This window comes from Mustela erminea, chromosome 19, assembly GCF_009829155.1.
Source record: "Mustela erminea isolate mMusErm1 chromosome 19, mMusErm1.Pri, whole genome shotgun sequence".
Taxonomy (NCBI): Eukaryota; Metazoa; Chordata; class Mammalia; order Carnivora; family Mustelidae; genus Mustela; species Mustela erminea.
This window is the reverse complement of record NC_045632.1, coordinates 13,767,366-13,786,671: the sequence shown is the minus strand read 5'-3', so window position 1 is coordinate 13,786,671 and position 19,306 is coordinate 13,767,366. Positions and strand designations below refer to the sequence as shown.

General features: G+C 48.1%; 2 protein-coding genes across 3 annotated transcripts in view; one reads left to right on the top strand and one right to left on the bottom strand.

Annotated features, from left to right (window-relative positions):
• ZNF324 (zinc finger protein 324) overlaps positions 1 to 19,305 on the bottom strand; it is a 41,331-nt gene extending 22,026 nt beyond the window's left edge. The window contains exon 1 of the mRNA XM_032324703.1: positions 18,976 to 19,305. Coding sequence (XP_032180594.1) covers positions 18,976 to 18,993 — 18 coding nt within the window. The 5' untranslated portion in view covers positions 18,994 to 19,305. The remainder of the gene's footprint in view (positions 1 to 18,975) is intronic.
• Positions 3,912 to 9,371, top strand: LOC116579424 (zinc finger protein 132-like). 2 transcript variants are annotated; one of them, XM_032324832.1, is made up of 3 exons: positions 3,912 to 4,288; positions 6,428 to 6,554; positions 7,390 to 7,793. In XM_032324832.1, the coding sequence occupies exons 1-3, from the start codon at positions 4,256 to 4,258 to the stop codon at positions 7,509 to 7,511; spliced, it is 282 nt and encodes a 93-aa protein (XP_032180723.1). In that variant the 5' UTR covers positions 3,912 to 4,255; the 3' UTR covers positions 7,512 to 7,793. The 2 variants fall into 2 exon arrangements, with proteins under 2 accessions (XP_032180723.1, XP_032180722.1); XM_032324831.1 differs by lacking the exon at positions 7,390 to 7,793 and adding an exon at positions 7,800 to 9,371 and having other exon boundaries at positions 3,937 to 4,288.
• Position 19,306: the final 1 nt, after the last annotated feature.

Sequence of the window (19,306 nt, the reverse complement as noted above, 5' to 3'; positions counted from 1 at the left end):
TTTTCATTACAAGCAGAGTAAAAAACCTACCCAAGAATGGGAGAAAATACTTGCAAATCACTTATTTGATAAAGTTTAATATCCAGAATACATAAAGAATTTAAATACAAAAGAACCCAATTAAAAAATGGACAAAAGACTTGAACAGATATTTCTCTAAACAAGATATTCACATGGCCAATAAGCACATGAAAAGATGCTCATTAGTCTTTAGAGGAATGCAAATCAAAAGACACCATTTCAGGGCGCCTGGGTGGCTCAGTGGGTTAAGCCACTGCCTTCGGCTCAGGTCATGATCTCAGGGTCCTGGGATCGAGTCCCGCATCGGGCTCTCTGGTTGGCAGGAAGCCTGCTTCCCTCTCTCTCTCTCTCTCTGCTTGCCTCTCTGCCTACTTGTGAGATCTCTCTCTGTCAAATAAATAAATAAAATCTTTAAAAAAAAAAAAAGACACCATTTCAAACCTACTAGGATTGCTATCATGAAAAAAAAAAAAAAGAAAAAGAATGGTTCAGATGTGGAAAAATGGACCCTCATATGTTGCTGGATAGACTGTAAAGCAGTGTAGCCATTATGGAGAATAGTTCAGCAGTTTCTCAGAAAGTTAAAGATAGAATTACTGTATCACCCAGCAGTTTCACTCCTAGGTATATACCCAAAGATTTGAAAACAGGGACTCAGATACTTTTATGCCAGTGTTCATTGCTCATTAATCATAATGGGTAAAAAGGTGGAAACAACCCAAGAGTCCCTGAGCAGATGAAAGGACAAAATGTGTCTTGTCATACAATGAGATATTGTTCACCTATCAAAAAGAATGATGTACTGGTAAGTGTTACAACATGGATAAACCTTGAAAACAGCTGCTAAGTGAAATTATCCAGGCACAAAAGGACAAGAGTAGTTAAAGGAAATCACTACAATAGGCAAATTCGTAGGGGTAGAAAGTAGATTAGTAGTTAACAGGGTGGGGGCACCTGGATGACTCAGTGGGTTAAGCTGCTGCCTTCGGCTCGGGTCATGGTTTCAGTGTCCTGGGATCCGGCCCCGCATCGGGCTCTTTGCTCAGTGGGGAGCCTGCTTCTCTCTCTGCCTCTGCCTGTCTCTCTGCCTGCTTGTGCTCTCTGTCAAGTAAATAAATAAATACAATCTTAAAAAAAAAATAAGTTAACAGGGTGCATGGAGTACTGGGTGTAGTGCATAAACAATGAATTTTGGAACACTGAAAAGAAATTTAAAAATAAATAAATAAATTTTTAAAAGATTCAAAAAAAAATTAAAAATAAAGAAGAAGTTGGGGCGCCTGGGTGGCTCAGTGGGTTAAGCCGCTGCCTTCGGCTCAGGTCATGATCTCAGGGTCCTGGGATCGAGTCCCGCATCAGGCTCTCTGCTTGGCAGGGAGCCTGCTTCCCTCTCTCTCTTTCTCTCTGCCTGCCTCTCCATCTACTTGTGATCTCTCTCTGTCAAATAAATAAATAAAAATCTTTAATAAAAAAATAAAAAAATAAATATATATATAAAAAAAAAAAAAAAGAAGAAGTTGACAGGGGCCAGGGCAAGGAGGAATGGGGAGTTATTGTTTAATGGGCAAAGTTGCTGCTTGGGTGATGGAAAACTTTTGGAAATAGGTAGTGGTGATGGTTTTACAATATTATGAATACAATTAATGTCATGGGACTGTACATTAAAAATGGTTAAAATGAAAACTACTGTGCTTTAACTACTGTGTTTTAAATACACTACTTCGTATTTAACCACAATTTTTAGTGAGTAGTAATTATAATCTGAAATTACTTCCCCCCCCCAAAAAAACCTGTTTTAGATTCCTCTGCTATTCGAAAATTAAGTGTCAGTGAAAAAACACATTTTTGTGGAAAAAGAAAGTCAAAAGAGGAGGTAGGAGATGCAGCAACAGAAGTAAGAAGTTGGAGTGATGTGAGGAAAGGAAGTCAAGCGCCAAGGAATGAAAGCTCCCTCAACAAGCTGAAAAAGGTAATGAACAGATTTTCTCCTAGAGCCTCAAAAGAAACTAGCTATGGTAACACCTTGATTTTTGACCATCTAAATTAATTTCATCTGGCCTCCAGAATTGGAAGAGGAAAGAAAGAATGAAAGAATGAAAGAAAGAAAGAAAGAAAGAAAGAAAGAAAGAAAGAATTGGAAGAGTAAACTTGTGTCATTTTAAGCCAGTCGGTTGGTTTATGGTAATTTATTACAGCAGCAATAAGAAACTAGCACAATCCCTGCATAGTTCACATATCCTAAAATGCAGGATTTTAGAGGTGGGCAGGCACTTGTCCCCTCTGGGGATTTGGAGCCCTAGTGTTACCAGCTTTCCACCCTGTTTGGTACTCCTGTCACTAGCACTGAGGCCCGAGGGAATCCCATTTGCAGACAGGTTAGTGGACATCTTTGGAGTCATTAGATTCTGCCTACCACAGTACAAGAATATACTTTTTAAAAAATTTTCAACACTGGGGCGCCTGGGTGGCTCAGTGGGTTAAGCCGCTGCCTTAGGCTAGGGTCGTGATCTCGGGGTCCGAGGATCGAGTCCCACATCGGGCTCTCTGCTCGGCGGGGAGCCTGCTTCCCTTCCTCTCTGTCTACGTGTGATCTCTCTGTCAAATAAATAAATAAAAATCTTAAAAAAAAAAAAATTTCGGGCACCTGGGTGGCTCAGTTGGTTGAGCAACTGCCTTCAGCTCAGGTCACGGTCCTGGAGTCCCAGGATGGAGTCCCGCATCGGGCTCCCAGCTCCATGGGGAGTCTGCTTCTCCCTCTGACCTTCTCGCCTCTCATGTTCTCTCTCTGTCTCTCTCTCAAATAAATAAATAAAATCTTTTAAAAAAAATTTTCAACACTGCGTATATGGCTACTTGCAAAGTCAGGATGAGGACATTTTATTCTTTGATAGATGTCAACAATGATTCTCGAAAGACGCGTTTCCAACTTGCCCTCCCCTGGCAGTGCTATGAGAGCCTTGGGATGATGATGATGATGATAAGGATAACAACAGCTGTCTTGTTTATTTTTTTTAATTTTTTATTTTTTATAAACATGTATTTTTATCCCCAGTGTCTTATTTAGTAGTGTTAGCCTTACAAATAGAAGTTACTTTACCAGCAAAAATGGGATTATTTGGGAATAGGAGAGAATTACAATTCTGGACATGCAAGATACAGCAAAACTATAGGCAAATGTAACAAAGGAGAAGAACGTTATTGTACAGAGAGGACGAAGGGGGTTAGGAGGGGCTGTTCTGAAGGAAAGTCCAGCGGAGAAGGTCCAGGGTGACGATGGGCTCTCGCCGGCTGAGGCACAGGGCCCACTCACTGCTGTAGGAGATGCAGTGCGCGTCTTTTCATCGGGGCCTGTAGCTGAGGATTCTTGGCTGCTGAAGCTGCTACTGTCGGTAATTCTTGACTCGCAGCCGTACCAAGCGAGAGCTCGCCCTTTCACACTTTAGTAGGGACTCCCTTTCCTGGGTTTCACAGCACTACGTGCCTGGCCTGTGCTAAATACTTCTCCTGTCACTTCTCGCGAGGAGAGGTGCAGCAGTGACCAAATCTCGTCACCGGATTTCGAGTTAGAGCTGCTTCTGGGAGCGCGTCCGAATCCCCGAGGGACTGTCCAGCACGGAATGTTCAGGCTCATCCCAGAAGGTTCTGACCGGGGAAATGAAGAAGTGAAGCTGCGCCCCAGAGGCCCCCTCCGGGCTGGTCCTCCATCCAGAGCGCGGGCCCTGCATCTCTGCAGGAGGAACCCGGGGTAGCCGCGTCAGAGAAAGCGTAAACACAGCACTGCCCCTCAGCACCGCGGGCTCCCCGTCCCAGCAGCCCTTGCGGGGCCACTCTGGCGTTGCCAAGCGGAACGCGCGGACGCCCTACGCGAGGCCTGTGCGTGGCAGAAGGCCACGGGGACGGCGGCGACCCGCCACCAATCCCAGCACCGAAGAGGGGCTATATCCCGCGGCTCCCCGGGCTTCCGGCGTCTCCCTAGGGCACGTTCGTCGTGCCCTTGCCCCGCCCTCGGGGAGCTGAGCTCCGGCAGGCACCTCCTTGGGACCCAGCCGGGGGGCGGGAAGGCTGGGATGAGCTGCCCCGCTCTGTCCTAGCCGTGATCTCTGGTAACGGGGCTGTCCTCTTCCCTCCGCATTCGCCCGCCGTCCCCTCTGAGGCCCCGATTGCGACGGGCGGCGGGCGCCTGCCCGGCGGAGGTGTGGGCATCGGCTGCGCACTCAGGGCCTGCCCGGGTCCCATGGCGGCGGTGGCGCTGGTGGATCTGGCGCGGGTGAGTGGGGTCCACAGTAGAAGGGAGTGGGGAGTCGCTGGACCCCTCCTCCGCCTTCACTTCTTTTGCTGCTGCGACCCTCAGATCACCCCAAGCCTGAGGTCCTGAGTCCCGGCCGTAGTTTCTGTGGGAATTTTCACGATTCTGGAATCCAGTGGGACAAGATGTGGAAAGCTCTTTCAGGCACAGGGACCGGGATGTGCAAATGCTCAGAGAAGAGACTGAGCTGGGAGTATTCGGGGAACCACAGGCCTCCGTTATTTATGTCCGGTGGGCCGGAGTCAAGCCGGGACATGGCAGCCTGGGGAGCTTGGCCTGAAGATGGTGGGAGCCACGGAAGGTTTGGAGTAGAGATGTTCACAGGCTCCCTTTGGCTGCAGAGTGGAAAACAGAGGTAGGGTGGGGTAGGAGGTGAAGTTGAGGGGGCAGAAAGGGAGGCTCATAAGGATGCTCTTTTACTAGGTTAGGTGGGTGATGGTGTCATGGCCTGGAGTTGGGAGAAATGGTTGGATTTTGGATCTTTCAAGTCAGCCAGATTTTGTGATGTGCAGAGAAGTGGAGGAGCCTGGGCTAGCTCCATGGATTTTGGCCTTGGTTACTAGGTAGAACTGAAGGGCATCGAGTGAGATGGAGAGGTTGCTGGGTGGAGCAGGTTTCAGGGAGGATCAGGAGGCAGATTTTGACCCTGTCCAGGCTGAGATGTCCTAAAGACTTCCTAAGGGGCAGCTGGACATGGCACGTCTAAGTTATGCTGAGGAATTCAGCTTGGAGACCTCCAGTCAGCAGCAGTCAGACAGTGAGCTGCAGTGGAGCTCTGGCTCACATTTGAGAGGGGTCATCTTTAGCTTATGGTGAAGATGTCCTACAGTGGCATCTGAGGACTGGGTGGCTGGCCTGGGTACTGGACGGAGTCGATGGGTGTCACAAAGTCAGATGAAGGGAGGAGGAGCCACAAGAGAATGTGTGTGTGAGAAGGGGTCCAGAAAGTGACCAAGATCCCTGGGAGAGGCTAAGGCATATTGGAGACACAAGTAACATGACAGTGGAACTGGGACTCGTGTTTAGTCACCTCTCTGTGGGCTCACAGGCATTTCTTGGCCACCCTCTGTGGGGTCTGAGTGTTTCAGTCAGGATGACAAGTTAGCTCAGTGGCAGTAGGCTGAGTGTCCTAGGCTTGGGGTGGGGGTGGGGGCGTTGCATCAGAAGGAAAGAGGAATACTGAGGTTGGTGAGGGGACAGCATGAATAAAGGCAGAGAGACTTGGAGGTCCCAGAAGTCTTTGTGGCCTAGTCTGGATGGCTAAGTGTTAAAGGTAGGAATAGGACCAGTTAGAGAAACTGAAGGAAAGCTGGGTGCCACCTCTGGAAGTGGGGACTTTTGGAAGTCTGGGTCAGGATGGGATCCTGGTTGACCTCACCAAGTTAGCCACATTTTGGACACCATTTGCAGAGTGATCTGTAGGCTTGCTGGGAGGAAGAATGGGCCATGGGATAGTGGTGGGATCTGGAGATGTGTGGTACAAAGATGGATATGCACATGCAGGGGCGTATGAATTGATGGACTGGAGTCCTGGTACTGGGGGCCTACACGAGATGAGCCCCAGTTTTGTTGTTCTGGGAGGCAGGATCTGGGGAGCCAGGCCCAGACCTTGTGGCAACTATCTGCCCACCTCCCTGCTGTGTGAAGGAGGACACAGTGATCAGTGGGACACGAAGAGACAATGGCCCCCATGGCTTTAGAGCTCAGGGAGAAGGGTGACCTAGGAGTTTGTTGGCAGGGTTGATTTGAGAGTCAGAGACTACCCACTAGAAAGATGGCAGCACGTAGGGTCACAGGCCCAGGTCTGGATGGGTTCATCTGTGGGTTTTTTTTTTTTTTTTTTTTTTTTTTAAAGATTTTATTTATTTATTTGACAGAGAGAGAGGCAGGCAGAGAGAGAGAGAGAGAGGGAAGCAGGCTCCCTGCTGAGCAGAGAGCCCGATATGGGACTCGATCCCAGGACCCTGAGATCATGACCTGAGCCGAAGGCAGCGGCTTAACCCGCTGAGCCACCCAGGCGCCCCTGTGGGTTTTTTTTTTTGTAGTTTTCTTGCTGCCCTGTCCTCACCATGGCTGACTTAGCTGTCTTCACCATGACAGGACTGGGGGACCTTTGAGGACGTGGCCATATACTTCTTCCAGGAGGAGTGGGAGCTCCTTGATGAAACTCAGAGGTGCCTGTACCACAATGTGATGCTGGAAACCCTGGCACTTGTGGCCTCAATGGGTAAGGCCCTCCCACCCCAGCTTGCTGTTCTGGTCTCTGTCCTTCCTCTTCTCCCGGGAACAGCTCTGTGTTCTGACAGCTGAGCAGATAGCCTCTGGGCTATCTGCTGTGTGTGCAGAGCTGGGGCAAAGGCACAGCCTGCTCCTTCCCCTGAGGAGCCCTAATATCTGCTTCCCTTCCTGCAGAAGGGTTCAGGACTGAGGGGCTCAGTCGGTTGCCTGAGTTTGTCTAGATAAGTGGGACCTCTGTGCCCAGGTTCTTCCCTCCCACTTTTTTATATCAGACATTTCCAGGAGCTGGGCTACGTCATGGACTGTAGACATGGACATCATCACTACCTGCGGCTGGGCTCTTCTAGGAGATGCTCCTCACAGGCTTATTTTGTAACACTGGGTTTTCTCCCTAGTTGCGGAGATGACGAGAGCTCCCTCTCGTCTATGACAGGGTAGGTTGCCCTTGGCTGAGCCAGCCACTCACCCACTCTGTCTTTTTCCCAGGACTTAGAACTTTCAGGTCCTGCATGGTTGCTCACCTGGAACAGGACAGAGAAGGCTGGGAGCCTGACAGGGTGCACATAGCTCCATATACCACAGAAGAGGCTGGGAGGGGGTCTGCCTCTGAAGAGTGGGAACTGGTGCAGACGTGACGCTGGGGCTGGGTTCACACTGTACTACCTGCCCTGTATCCACTGGCCTTTGCTGCTGGGGCCAGTACCCATACCTTACTCCATTTTCCTTCCTTGTTTTAGACAACACATTCTTGCCATTTCCACTTTGTCTGTGTACAGTGCTCTGATCTGTGTCTTCCTTATTCCCCTCCACTCCTCTTTTTACAGGGATGTCCCACCTTAGCCCACAGCCAGTGTATTATGAGATGTGCGTATATCCTCATAGAGGCTTTAAGCACCAGATGCCTGGTTGCAGCTGGATTTTCCTGCGCTCATGGAGACTCTTGTGACCCTTGTTCCTGTCTGAGATTTGGGGCCTGCCTGTATTGGGTCCTGCTGAGAGCTGAGAGGTTGCAGTTCCTGCCTCTCCTCCTAGCCAGAACCCTCACGTGTGTTCTCACGTCCTGGATCTTCACCTTCACTGGCTTTCCTAGGCCCTGTCCTGCACCACAAGCTCTACCTCCCCCTGACTTGATCCTGCAGACTCACTCCTAAATTCGTCAGATCCACATCTGGGAGGGGACTGCCCCCTCCCAACAAAGCCCATATACACTTCGCTGGTATTTCTCTGGTTTCAGGTTGCTGGTGCGGAGTGGAGGAAGCCCCTCTTGAACAGGGTGTTTCTGTAGAAGGAGCGTACCATTTCAGGACCCCTAAGGCATATCCTTCCACCCTGAAGGCCAACATCTGTGACATGTGTGGCTTGGTCTCAAAGACATTACACTTGGCTAAGTGTCAGGGAAATCACCCTACGCAGAAACCAGACAAGTGTGAGGCATGTGGGAGAGGCTTCTGGCTCAGAATAAGCTCTCACCAGTGCCAGCAGGAGCCCAGTAGAGAAAAACGCTTCACAGGCAGCAAACGTGCTAAGGATGTCCTGGACGGCCTCGACCTCCTGCAGCACCGGGCCACCCACAGGATGGGGAAGCCACACGGGCACCAGGCACAAGGAGGCCTTCTAGCTGCCAGCAGCAGCAGAGAGGCCATACCACACAGAAGTCCTTCAAGTGCAGCAGCTGTGGGAACAGCTTTCTGAAGGCTCTCATGCTCCTAGACCACCTGCTCACTCATTCCAGAGAGACCCTGCAGATGCCCAGCACGGGGAAATGCCCCTGAAGAGCATGCCACCACTGTTCATTACCCGAAAACGCCACTGGAGAGACACCCTGTGTGTGTAAGGAATGTGGGAAGGCCTTCAGCCACCTTTTGAAACTGAGGACACATGAGAAAGTTCCTACTGGAAAAGTGTATCACGGTTGCAGTGAGTGTGGGATAGCCTTCACCCAGAAGTACACACTCACTCGGCAGTGGAGAGTCCACTGAAGAATGGCCTTATGCCTATGGCCACTGTGGGAAGACCTTCACTTGCAGCTTCAGTGTCGCTCGCCATCAGGAAGTTACGACAAAGAAAGGCCTTGTAAGTGCAGACCGTGCCAGAGAGTCTACAGCTGCATCGCCAGTTTTGTGGAGCACCAGAAAATACATACTGGGGCAAGACTTTGTACATGCAGTGAATGCGGGAAAGTCTTCATTAGCAGTTCTCATCTTCACTGGCATCAGAAAGTTCACAACAGGGGCGTCTGGGTGGCTCAGTGGGTTAAAGCCTCTGCCTTCAACTCGAGTCATGATCCCAGGGTCCTGGGATCCAGCCTCACATCAGGCTCTCCACTCAGCAGGGAGCCTGCTTCCCCCTTTCTCTGCCTGCCTCTCTGCCTACTTGTGATCTCTGTCAAACAGTGTGGGAAAGCCTTCAGCTGGCCCTCTAATCTTGTTGCACACCAGCGAATCCATACTGGAGAAAAGCCTTATGAGTGTGAAAAAGCCTTCAGCTATAGCTCCAACCTTGTTACATACCAGATAGTTCACACTGGAAAGAGGCCTTACAAGTGCAGCCAACGTGGGAGAGCCTTCAGTACAAGATCCAACCTCAGTCGGCACCAGAGAGTTCACATTGAAGAAAAGTCTTATGCGTGTACTGAGTGTGGAAAAGCTTTCCGCTATAGGTCAAACCTCTCTCAGCACCAGAAAGGTCACCGGAAAAGAGCCATCTGAGTGCAGTGGACATAGGAATGCCTTCAGCCAGAGCCCCAGCCTCACTCAGCACCACAAAGTTCATACCAAAGAAAAGTCTAAGGAGTGTGTCAAATGTGGAAAACCACTAACTAACTGGGGCATTTTCTTTGTTCACCTTAAGAGCCCACATCAGGTTCTCTGCTCAGTGGGGAACCTGCTTCCCCCTCTCTTTCTGCCTGCCTCTCTGCCTACTTGTGTCTCCATCTGTCAAATAAATAAAATCCTTTTTTAAAAAAAGACTTCACTCCTGAGAAAACTTATGTGAAAGGAGCCTCTGTGAAGAAACCATAGGCCAAATATTGAAAAATATCCTAACACCCCTCCCAGGAGATCGCCAGATACCTGGGAAGCTTTCAGGAACTACATCACACTTTCTAATCTGTCCAGGTGCTTTGCCAGATTATGCCATTGCCAGATGGCATCTCACTTCTACAGGCTGGCGGGGCCCCCCACAGCCTGTCATCTCAGCATATTCAGGGAAGGCTGATTTTGTCCTCACTCATTCCCAAGAGGGAGACATGAGTGATGGGAGCTCTTTGGGGTGGCCTCATTTTCCATCTCTGCCCTGTCCCCAGTGGCTCAGGCATGGACCTGACTGACCTCTTCTCTCCAGGACTTTCCAGAAATAGCTTCCCTCTTTTGTGGGTGATTTTTTTTAAAAAAAAGATTGATTTATTTATTTGAAAGAGAGCAACCACAAATAGGGGAAGTAGCAGGGAGAGGGAAAGGAAGAATCGGGGCTTGATTCCAGGACCCTGGGATCATGACCTGAGCTGAAGACAGACGCTTAAATGACTGAGCCCCCCAGGCACCCTTTTGGTATTGTCTACAGATGATGCCTGTGATGGATCTGTCTAGTCTCCAAATCACCCAACCCTGAAACTGCCTGCCTCACTGTTGAAGCTGTCTTTAATTTCTACCCATTGTGTGTGTGGTTGGGGGTGGGTGAGATGGAGAACAGAATAGGGCTCTAACAGGATAAAGAGGGATAAAGGTCTTAGTGGGAGACCTCACCTTCAACAGCAGGATGGCACAGAACACCTTGCAGTCTAGACCCAGGGCCTCCTGGGACAGGCTGAAAGTCTCTGGGTTAAATCTTGGTCCTGGATGCCAGGACAGCCTGACAGGCCCAGAGCTTTGGACACTGGGTATTCCATATGGCAATCTCTAGTTCTTCCTGGGCAGCAGGGGTTGGGTTCTTTGTTCCTGGGAATGTCCACATTCCCCAGTAGAGTTGAGGGGCCGCTGTCTCCTGGGACCTGCCCATGAGTAAGGCCCCTGATGTCCAAAATCTATAGACAGGTTGGTTACATCACTGGATGTAAGATCTCCAAGGGCCAGGCAGAACCGTAAGCGGGTACAAGAGATCAGCAGCTCCTTTCTACATCACTGTCAGGCTTTTAGACCACTTCTCCCTTCACCAGGTGAGCTCTTGGTATCTGACTTAAAAGACTGAGAGCCTAGAATCTTTCAGCCTTTCCCAGGAGGGCACAGGATAGAAATGCAAATTAGGATATACACTGGAAAGGAACAAGTTAAAGTGTCTTTTTTTTTTTTTTTTTAAGATTTTATTTGTCAGAGAGCAAGAGCACAAGCAGGGGGACCGACAGGCAGAGGGAAAAGCAGGCTCCCTGCTGAATAGGGAGCCTGATGCAGGACGCAATCCCAGGACCTGGGATCATGACCTAAGCCCACGGCAGATGCTTAACCGACTGAGCCACCTAGGTGGCCCCAAAGTTAAAAGTGTCTTTATTTGCAGATGACATGATCTGGGTGTAGAAAATCCCAAGGAATCCATTAAAAAGTATATTAAAAATAGGTATGAGGGGTACCTGGGTGGCTTAGTTGGTTAAGTGTCTGACTCTTGGTTTTGGCTCAGGGCTCAGCACTCAGTGTAGAGTACTCGTGAGAGTCTCTGTCCCCCTCTCCTGCCCCTGGGTCCCTCCCCCACATCTATTCCTCTCTCTTGCTCTAAAAAGACATACATGTATATATGCAAATATATGCCATATATATATATATATATATACACACACAAAAACAAGGACAAAGCAGAGCTGCAAAGTTACCCATACAAATGATCAAATATTAATGAAGCAATTCCATTCATAGCAGCCTGAGAAAGAATGAAATGAATAGGTCTAACAAAACAAGTGCCGTACTCTGAAAACACTCTGAAAGCTATAAAACAGTGCTAAGAGAAACTGGTGAGAAACAGTCCATGCTCATGGATTAGCTGATTCAATGTTTTAAGATGACAGTGTTCTCCAAGTTGAAATACAGACTCCATGCAATCCCTATCAAAACCACAGCTGACATCTTCAGTAGAAACTAACAAGCTGATCCTAAATTCACAAAAGAATTAAAATAGCCAAAATGATTTTGACCAGGAACAAAGCCGGATTTACCTAGTTTAAAAAATTTCTATAAAGCTATAGTAATCAAAACAGTGTGGCACTGGCATAAAGACAGACACACAGATCTGTAGAACAGACTTAAGAGTACCAAAATAACTTTACTCAAGTGATTTTCTTTTCCTTTTCTTTCTTCTTTTTTTTTAAAGATTTTATTTATTTATTTGACACACAGAGAAAGATCACAAGTAGGCAGAACAGCAGGCAGAGAGAGAGGGGGAAGCAGGCTTCCCGCTGAGCAGAGAGCCCGATGCGGGGCTCGATCCCAGGACCCTGGGATCATGACCTGAGCCAAAGGCAGAGGCTTAACCCACTGAGCCACCCAGGCACCCCTTGTTTTAATTTTCTTAATAACATCTTTTGAAGAGGGATATTTTATTTTTTCTTTAATGTAAGCTCTGAGGCCAACATGGGGCTTGAACTCAGAACCCTGAGATCCAAGAGTCACTTGCTGTACCAACTGAGTCAGTCAGGTGTCCCTTGAAGAGCAGTATTTTACATTTTGATGAAGTCTCTATGTAGAGGCTGCTTTTAGGCAAACAGGCCTAAGTGATGGAATGTAGTGACGCCCTGGCTGAACACAGGATCACTGGGTGACCCACCTCACAATATCCATAGACCAGGGAGGCCTGGGTTGCTTAGTCAGGTGAGCATCCCACTCTTGATTGCAGCTCAGATCATGATCTTAGGGTCATGGTATTGAGCCCGACGTGGAGGCTTTAAGCTCAGGGGGAGTCTGCTCAGGATTCTCCTTTTCCCTCACCCTTCGCCCCTCCCTGCTGGGGGCTCACGTGTGCATGTGTGTTTTCTCTCAGATAAATAAATCAATCTTGAAAAAAAGAAAAAAGTATATACGTAGGGTCTAACTGACCAATGGACTACTTTCAAGTAGGCAGTTACCAAAAAGGAGAATTCCACATGTCACCAACCTCCTCATCTCCCCACACTGAAAATAGCCCCTGCCCACTGCGTCATTGCGGAGAGCCGCTCCTCTGCTAACCTGTCCACCGTTTAAACTTCCGTCACAAGGCACAGACCAAGAGGAAATAAATACGGAGTCTTAACACAGAATATATAAAGAATTTGTGCAACTCAATGATAAGAAGACAACCCAAGTAAAAATGAACAGAAGATCTGAATGGACATTTTATCAAAGAAGATAAACAGATAGTTAAAAAGCACATGAAAAGATGCCTGACATCATTATTCATTAGGAAAACGTAAGTTAAAAACCCCTTGAGGGGCGCCTGGGTGGCTCAGTGGGTTAAAGCCTCTGCTTTCAGCTCAGGTCATGATCCCAGGCTCCTGGGATCGAGCCCCGCATCGGGCTCTCTGCTCAGCGGGGAGCCTGCTTCCCCCCCCTCCTCTGCCCGCCTCTCTGCCTACTTGTGATCTCTGTCTGTCAAATAAATTAATAAAACATTAAAAAAATAATAAAAACCCCTTGATATTATTGTTTGATGGGTACAGAGTTTTAGTTTTGGAACACAAAAAAGCTAGAGAGAGGTATTGGGGAATAGCTGTACAACTGTGTGAATTTAGTTAATGTCATTGAAGTGTACACTTAAAAATAGAAGTTTTATGTGTATTTTACCACAATTTTAAAAAATCTATTGAGATACCATTTCACCCTCACCAGGATGCAACACCATGTGTTGGCAGGAAGGCAGAGAAAACAAACAGTCCTACAGTGCTGGTGGGAATATAAAACGGTAGAGACACTTTAGAAAACAGTTTGGCAGTGAAGAGAGAAACATGAACTTAACACAGGACTTAGAAGTTCCACTCCTAGGAACTGTCAGGCAGGAAGACTTTACTCCACCCTATGGTCCTTCTAACTGGACTTAGAATCAAACTGACATGATACAGATTATCAAGAGAAAATCAAATTTAATGGGCATACATACAGGGAATCAACAGACAGGAAATTCCGAAGACAGTGAGGCAACATGAAGCTTACGTGAGCTGAGGGCAGAGGTCTAAGGATACGAAGCGGAGAAAGCCCTTCAGCAAGAAGTTGAAAGGAGAGATTTGGAAACACAAGGTTGCTCTATTACGCAGATAAATTCCTTAAATAAAGGGGAGTCTCTGTTCATAACTCTCTTCCTATTACAGGCTCTCCTTCCCCATGTAAATTAGGCAGTTGTGGGAAAGGCAGAGAGCTTTTCCTGCATCTGCTGGTTTTGTTTTTTGTTTTTTAAGATTTTATTTATTTATTTGAAAGTAGGAGCAGGGAGGAGAGAGAGAAAGAGGCTCCCCGCTGGGCAGGGAGCCTGATACAGGGCTTGATCCCAGGGTCGGGTGCCATGACCTGAGCGGAAAGCAGACGCTCAACCCAACTGGGCCACTCAGAGTTCTGTTTATTCCTTTTTTTCTTTTAAGTAGGCTCTATATCCAGTGCAGAGGCCAACTGCCTCACAATCAGAGATCAAGACCTGAGCTGAGATCAAGAGTCACACACTGAGCCACCCAGGGGCCCCCTGATTACCTTTAAGTCAAAAGAATCTTTATGCCTAAGTGGACCATCTTGGGGAAGCCTGTCCTTGACTCCTAAGAATCCACCCAAGCAAAATGAAAACATAGGTCTCCACAAAGATTTGTAAGCAAAATGTGCCTACTAGCATCATTTATAATAGCCAAGAACTTGAAACAATTCAAAATCTGTCAGTTAATGATGGATAAATAAACCGTGGTGTATCCATACAAAGGAATATTATTCAGCAATAAAATGGAAGAAAATTCTGATATTTATGAATAACATGCATAACCTCAAGAACATTATGCTCAGTGACAGAAACGAGACATGAAGAACTACATATTACATGATTCCACTGATATGAAATATCCAGAAAAGGCAAAAGTATAGAAACATACGTAGATTAGTGGTTGCTAGGGGCTGGGGATGGGAGTGGATTTTAGCTATAAAAGTGTCCAAAGGAACCTTCTGAGGCAATGGGAATGGGTAAGATAATAATGTCTGTACAATTCTATACATTTACGAAAAGTCATTAATAGTGCACTTATAACGGGTGTGTTTTACACTATGTAAACTAACTCTTGATAAAGCCACTTAGCAATCAGGACTATTCATTCTCACAGTCCTGGAGTTCCTGACCGCATGGTGATAACCAGAGTATCCAGCCCACTAGAAGATGACAGGAAAGCATGAAACACTGGTTAGGCATACAGCTCTGGGAGCTACACAGATCCTTTTTTTTTTTTTTTTTTTTTTTAAGATTTTATTTATTTATTTGACAGACAGAGATCATAAGTAGGCAGAGAGGCAAGCAGGGAGAGAAGAAGGGAAGCAGGCTCCCCGCCAAGCAAAGAGCCCGATATGGGGCTCGATCCCAGGACTCTGGGATCACGACCTGAGCTGAAGGCAGAGGCTTTAACCCACTGGGCCACCCAAGTGCCCCAGCTACACAGATCCTTAAGACACCCTGTAAACCTTCATCTTGCAAGGACCCAGACATGAAAATGGTGTGCCAGGCTCCTCCATGTCCTATCTGTCGCAATCAGTGTTCTTTACCCATTAATGGTACTCATTTCCTTCTCACACAAACACAAGTGGGTGATATATTGCTAGGATGTGGCCTTCAGGGGGCCTCCTTTCAACACTGCTGAGATGGGAAGGACAGTCCCTGAAACACAGACCATCAGACCAACCACTGCCTTTTCTAGGCGAACTCCAGGTCCAAAGCTTCAGAACGTACAAGCTTCATTCTTTGCCAGGGAACACGGGGTACAAAGGCCAACTGGTCACATCTGGACCGAGATGAGCCATGCCTTGCTGCTGTGCCCTTTATGACGTGCTACAGGGGCCCTCACGACCAACCTATGAACACCTCTGTCACATTCTCTATGCACTCCTGCTAAACAGGAGTCTAACATCAGAGGTGAATTAACGAGTGATAAATGCATTATCAAATGGCCCAGAGCAGTGTGAGGTCCTGGTACCAGAGCTGGGTGATGACAGCAATGCATAAGAACTGTTAGCAGGACCTGAAGCAGCTTGATGAAGGCATCAGGGATGTCAAAGGCAGACTTCACAAGGTCCATAAACAATGGGAAATTTACCCAGAAGCCCTCCAAAAGCTATCCCATCAGGCCCTTTGCTTAGAGCAGGAGTCCATGCCAAATTCAGTCACGGGTGAGTACCGTGATACCACTTCAGTGGATGCCGGGCCACCGCCATCTCTCCAGGGGAAGGCAAGCAGGGAACAGGGACTGCTTCTGCTGAGCAACAGGAGGGGACCATCAAACACAGAAGGGCTTTTCCCACAGCACCCAGCAGTGCAACAAGTGGTCTCAAAGTCCAGTGTGGCCCCTACAGGCTTCCCCACACACAGGCCAGTCAGAGTGTCTCTTCAGGTAATGTTCTTCTATACAAGGTCCAACTTGTGGCTGAAGGTTCTACGTAGGGTCTTTCTCAGGTATCAATTCTTTTGTATTGAACAAAGTTTGTAAAATAGGTTGATTATTTAAAATAAAATGTTTAAAAAAAAAGAAAAGGGCAGTGGAAGACTACATTCACTGCTTTCAAATGGCTTTTTTCTACTGAAGTTGTTGGTGTTGACAGGGCAGGAGCCGTGGCCAACAGCTCTCCCGTGCTGATTGTACACAGAGGAGCTTTCTCCAGTTAATATTTCTATGCAGAACACGACAGGAGCTGCAGCTTTTTGCTCTCCTATTCCCTATACTCACTCACAATGCAGTAATTTGCTGCAATACTGGATTCAATCTTGTGAGAGGCGGCTTTCCAACATCAGCTGTACTCATTACGCCTTTCTCCAATAAGGATCATGGGAAACAGGTTCAATATTTTCTTGAAAGTGACTGCATTTGTACAACTGTTCTCTGACATGAATCTCTTGGTGCTAACAAGAATGGAGCTCTGGACGTAGATACCCACATTCTCTGCATGTGGGTCCTTTAGTGCAAGGGGGAAATGGAAAATTTCGCTCAAGCCTGGGCCATACTCACTGCCTTTATAAAGGCTTTCTCAAGGAGAACATTCTGGTGGTCAAAAGGAATAGAGCTCTGGCTGGAGGTTTTCTCATATTACCACACTCACAACATTTGAAGATATGAATGTACTCCTGCTTTCTCAGGATGGAGGCAAAGGTGATAACCTTCCCACCTTCCCAACGTACTTGGCATTTTTTTCCCCATTCTGAAACATTTTTGGTGACTGATAGTTTACTTCAGTGTTAATTCTCTGTGGGTCAACAAAATGTCGAGCTGGAAGGGCCTGGCGATAGGCAGGGGCTGTGCGATAAGGGTGATCCTGCCACAGCCACTGTATCTACCTTCCTTTGAGGGAACAAGCAGTCTCATGGAGGAACAAATTTTCAAGAACTACTTAAAGATGTATCAGCTCAGGACATGTTAAGGGGAGGCCACTGGTGGGGGACCTGACCAGAAGAGGGGAGAAGGAGAAAAGCTGTAAGGCAAAGGACACAGAGGGATCAGCCAGGGGACAAGAGTCAAGGGAAAGTAGAATGGAGTGTCAGAAAGGGGTCAGAATGATAGAAAAGAGGCATGGCTACTCATTTTGGGACCAGGGGAACAGAGGGCATAGGTCAAGTACCAGATGAGAGTTGAGCCCACTGCTACAGTCTCTCCCACAACAGTTTTGTGCTGACCAGTACTGGTCCTCCATGGGCCTCTCTGGTCAAGAAATGATTCAAGCTGCCCTGTCCAGGTCTCCTTGCCAAGTTCAACTTGGGTGACCACATTTAGGGTAGTGCAGTCATTCTTAGGTGGGATCAAGTGATCCCACTGTGAGAGGTCAGCCCCATGTCAGGGGATTTACCCATAACAGAGCAAGAGGGGTGAGGATCGCTATGCATCTGGAGAATGGAACCTCATGAAATGAAGAACCAGAAAATATCTCAGCAGAAAAGCTCATTGTCCCCATAATCAATGACCATGTCAATGCTCACGTGTCATCACAAGGACTGACAAGGGACAGCTGGCAGAAAACTTGCTGGAGGGTTTTTTTTCCAACAGAGGGGACAGAAAAGCAACAGGCCCTGATGGGGTCTCTTGGCCAGATAATAACCAAGCTTGATGTGATCTCCTATGTGGGTTGTGATATTTTTGACCCTTAACCATGATAAAAAGGTCCCAAGACAAAGAGTTCAGGTTGCTTATGCAGCAGTCTGGGAGAAGAGGTATCAAACACGGGCCAGCATCAGGACCAGCAGCACAACCCACCGGGAACGCACTGGCCTAACCTGGCGAGGACAGGGCCATGCCATGGTAGTAGCCCCACTGTGCCTTATGAAGGAGCCCCACTTTTTCTAAAAGAGATATGTAGCCTTCTCCTTAAAGGTCAACAGGCTCTGCAATACCAGGCCAGGGAGCAGATGGCTGTGAGCCCTGGGCATGGGACCTGGGGCCCCAGTCTGTCCTGCCAGCCACCTCCCCTTACGTCTCCCAAACCTTGTTCCCTGACATGCCTGCTCACCCTCTGAGGGTTGGCCGTCCTCCTGGATGCGCACTCTCCCCAGATCCACTGGTCTTTGGACAGAACTTCTCTTTTTTGGCACCCATGTCCTCCACCTAGCCACTGGTCCTTCGTCTGGACACCCCACATTCACCTCAGAGCCATTCATCTGTAACCACAACTCAAGACTCTCCTTCCAAAATGCCATTCTCAGGCCCTTCCTTGGACCACAGCCTGGAATGGGAGTCCAAACCAGAACTCCCTGTGTGTTCACAGTACATATGTCACCCCCACTCAGAGGTCTCCAGACAATTCGGACTCTACGTCTACAAAATCTAACTGCTAATCTTCCCCAAAACATCCTCCTCCTTTGGGACCATCTCAACGAGCAGTAGTACCTCATTCCTTCTAAACCCTTGGGATGGTCCTTTATCTGCCACTTACATTCACTCCTCACATCCACCACGAAAACCCATCAACTCCGTCTTGAAAATCTAACCGAAATATGATCGCTTCTTTCCCCTCTCCTACTTCTGCCCCGGACAGGCCACCACTGTAACGGTCCCGACGAATCCTGCGGCAGCATCCTCATAAATCTTCCTGTTTTCAGCCTGGCCACAACCCGTCTCCCACCAGCGCGCTCACTTAGTATGTCTACTGGGTATTCATTGGGATACTCTCAAAATCCTACATCAGTTCATGGACATCCCTCTTCTACTAAAAAATTTCCATGACTCCTAGCACTCCTCTCACGCTTTTGGCTCCTTGCAGTGGAAGACGGAGCTTTCCTGAATGTCCTCGGGTCGGTCTTACCTCTGAGTCGTTGCACATGCAGATCCCTCTGCCTGCGTCCTCTGTATCTCACGACACTAGGTTCTGGGCTGAAGACCCGGCCCCTGCGAACGCTCCATCGTCCTGAACGTCGAGGCCCGGAGTTCAGTCGGGGACTAGGACACTGGGACTGAGTCCAGCCGGGTGGGGGCCAGGACACGATTCTTCAGCCGTGACTGCTCGATACGCTCACTCATCACGCCCGCAGGACCGTGGAGCCTCCTGGACACAGGCCACAACCTGGCAGCAAGGTCCCTCAGCCACACCAGACAAAACGGCAAGCGGCCAAAGAAATGGCCGGATCCCGGAAGTG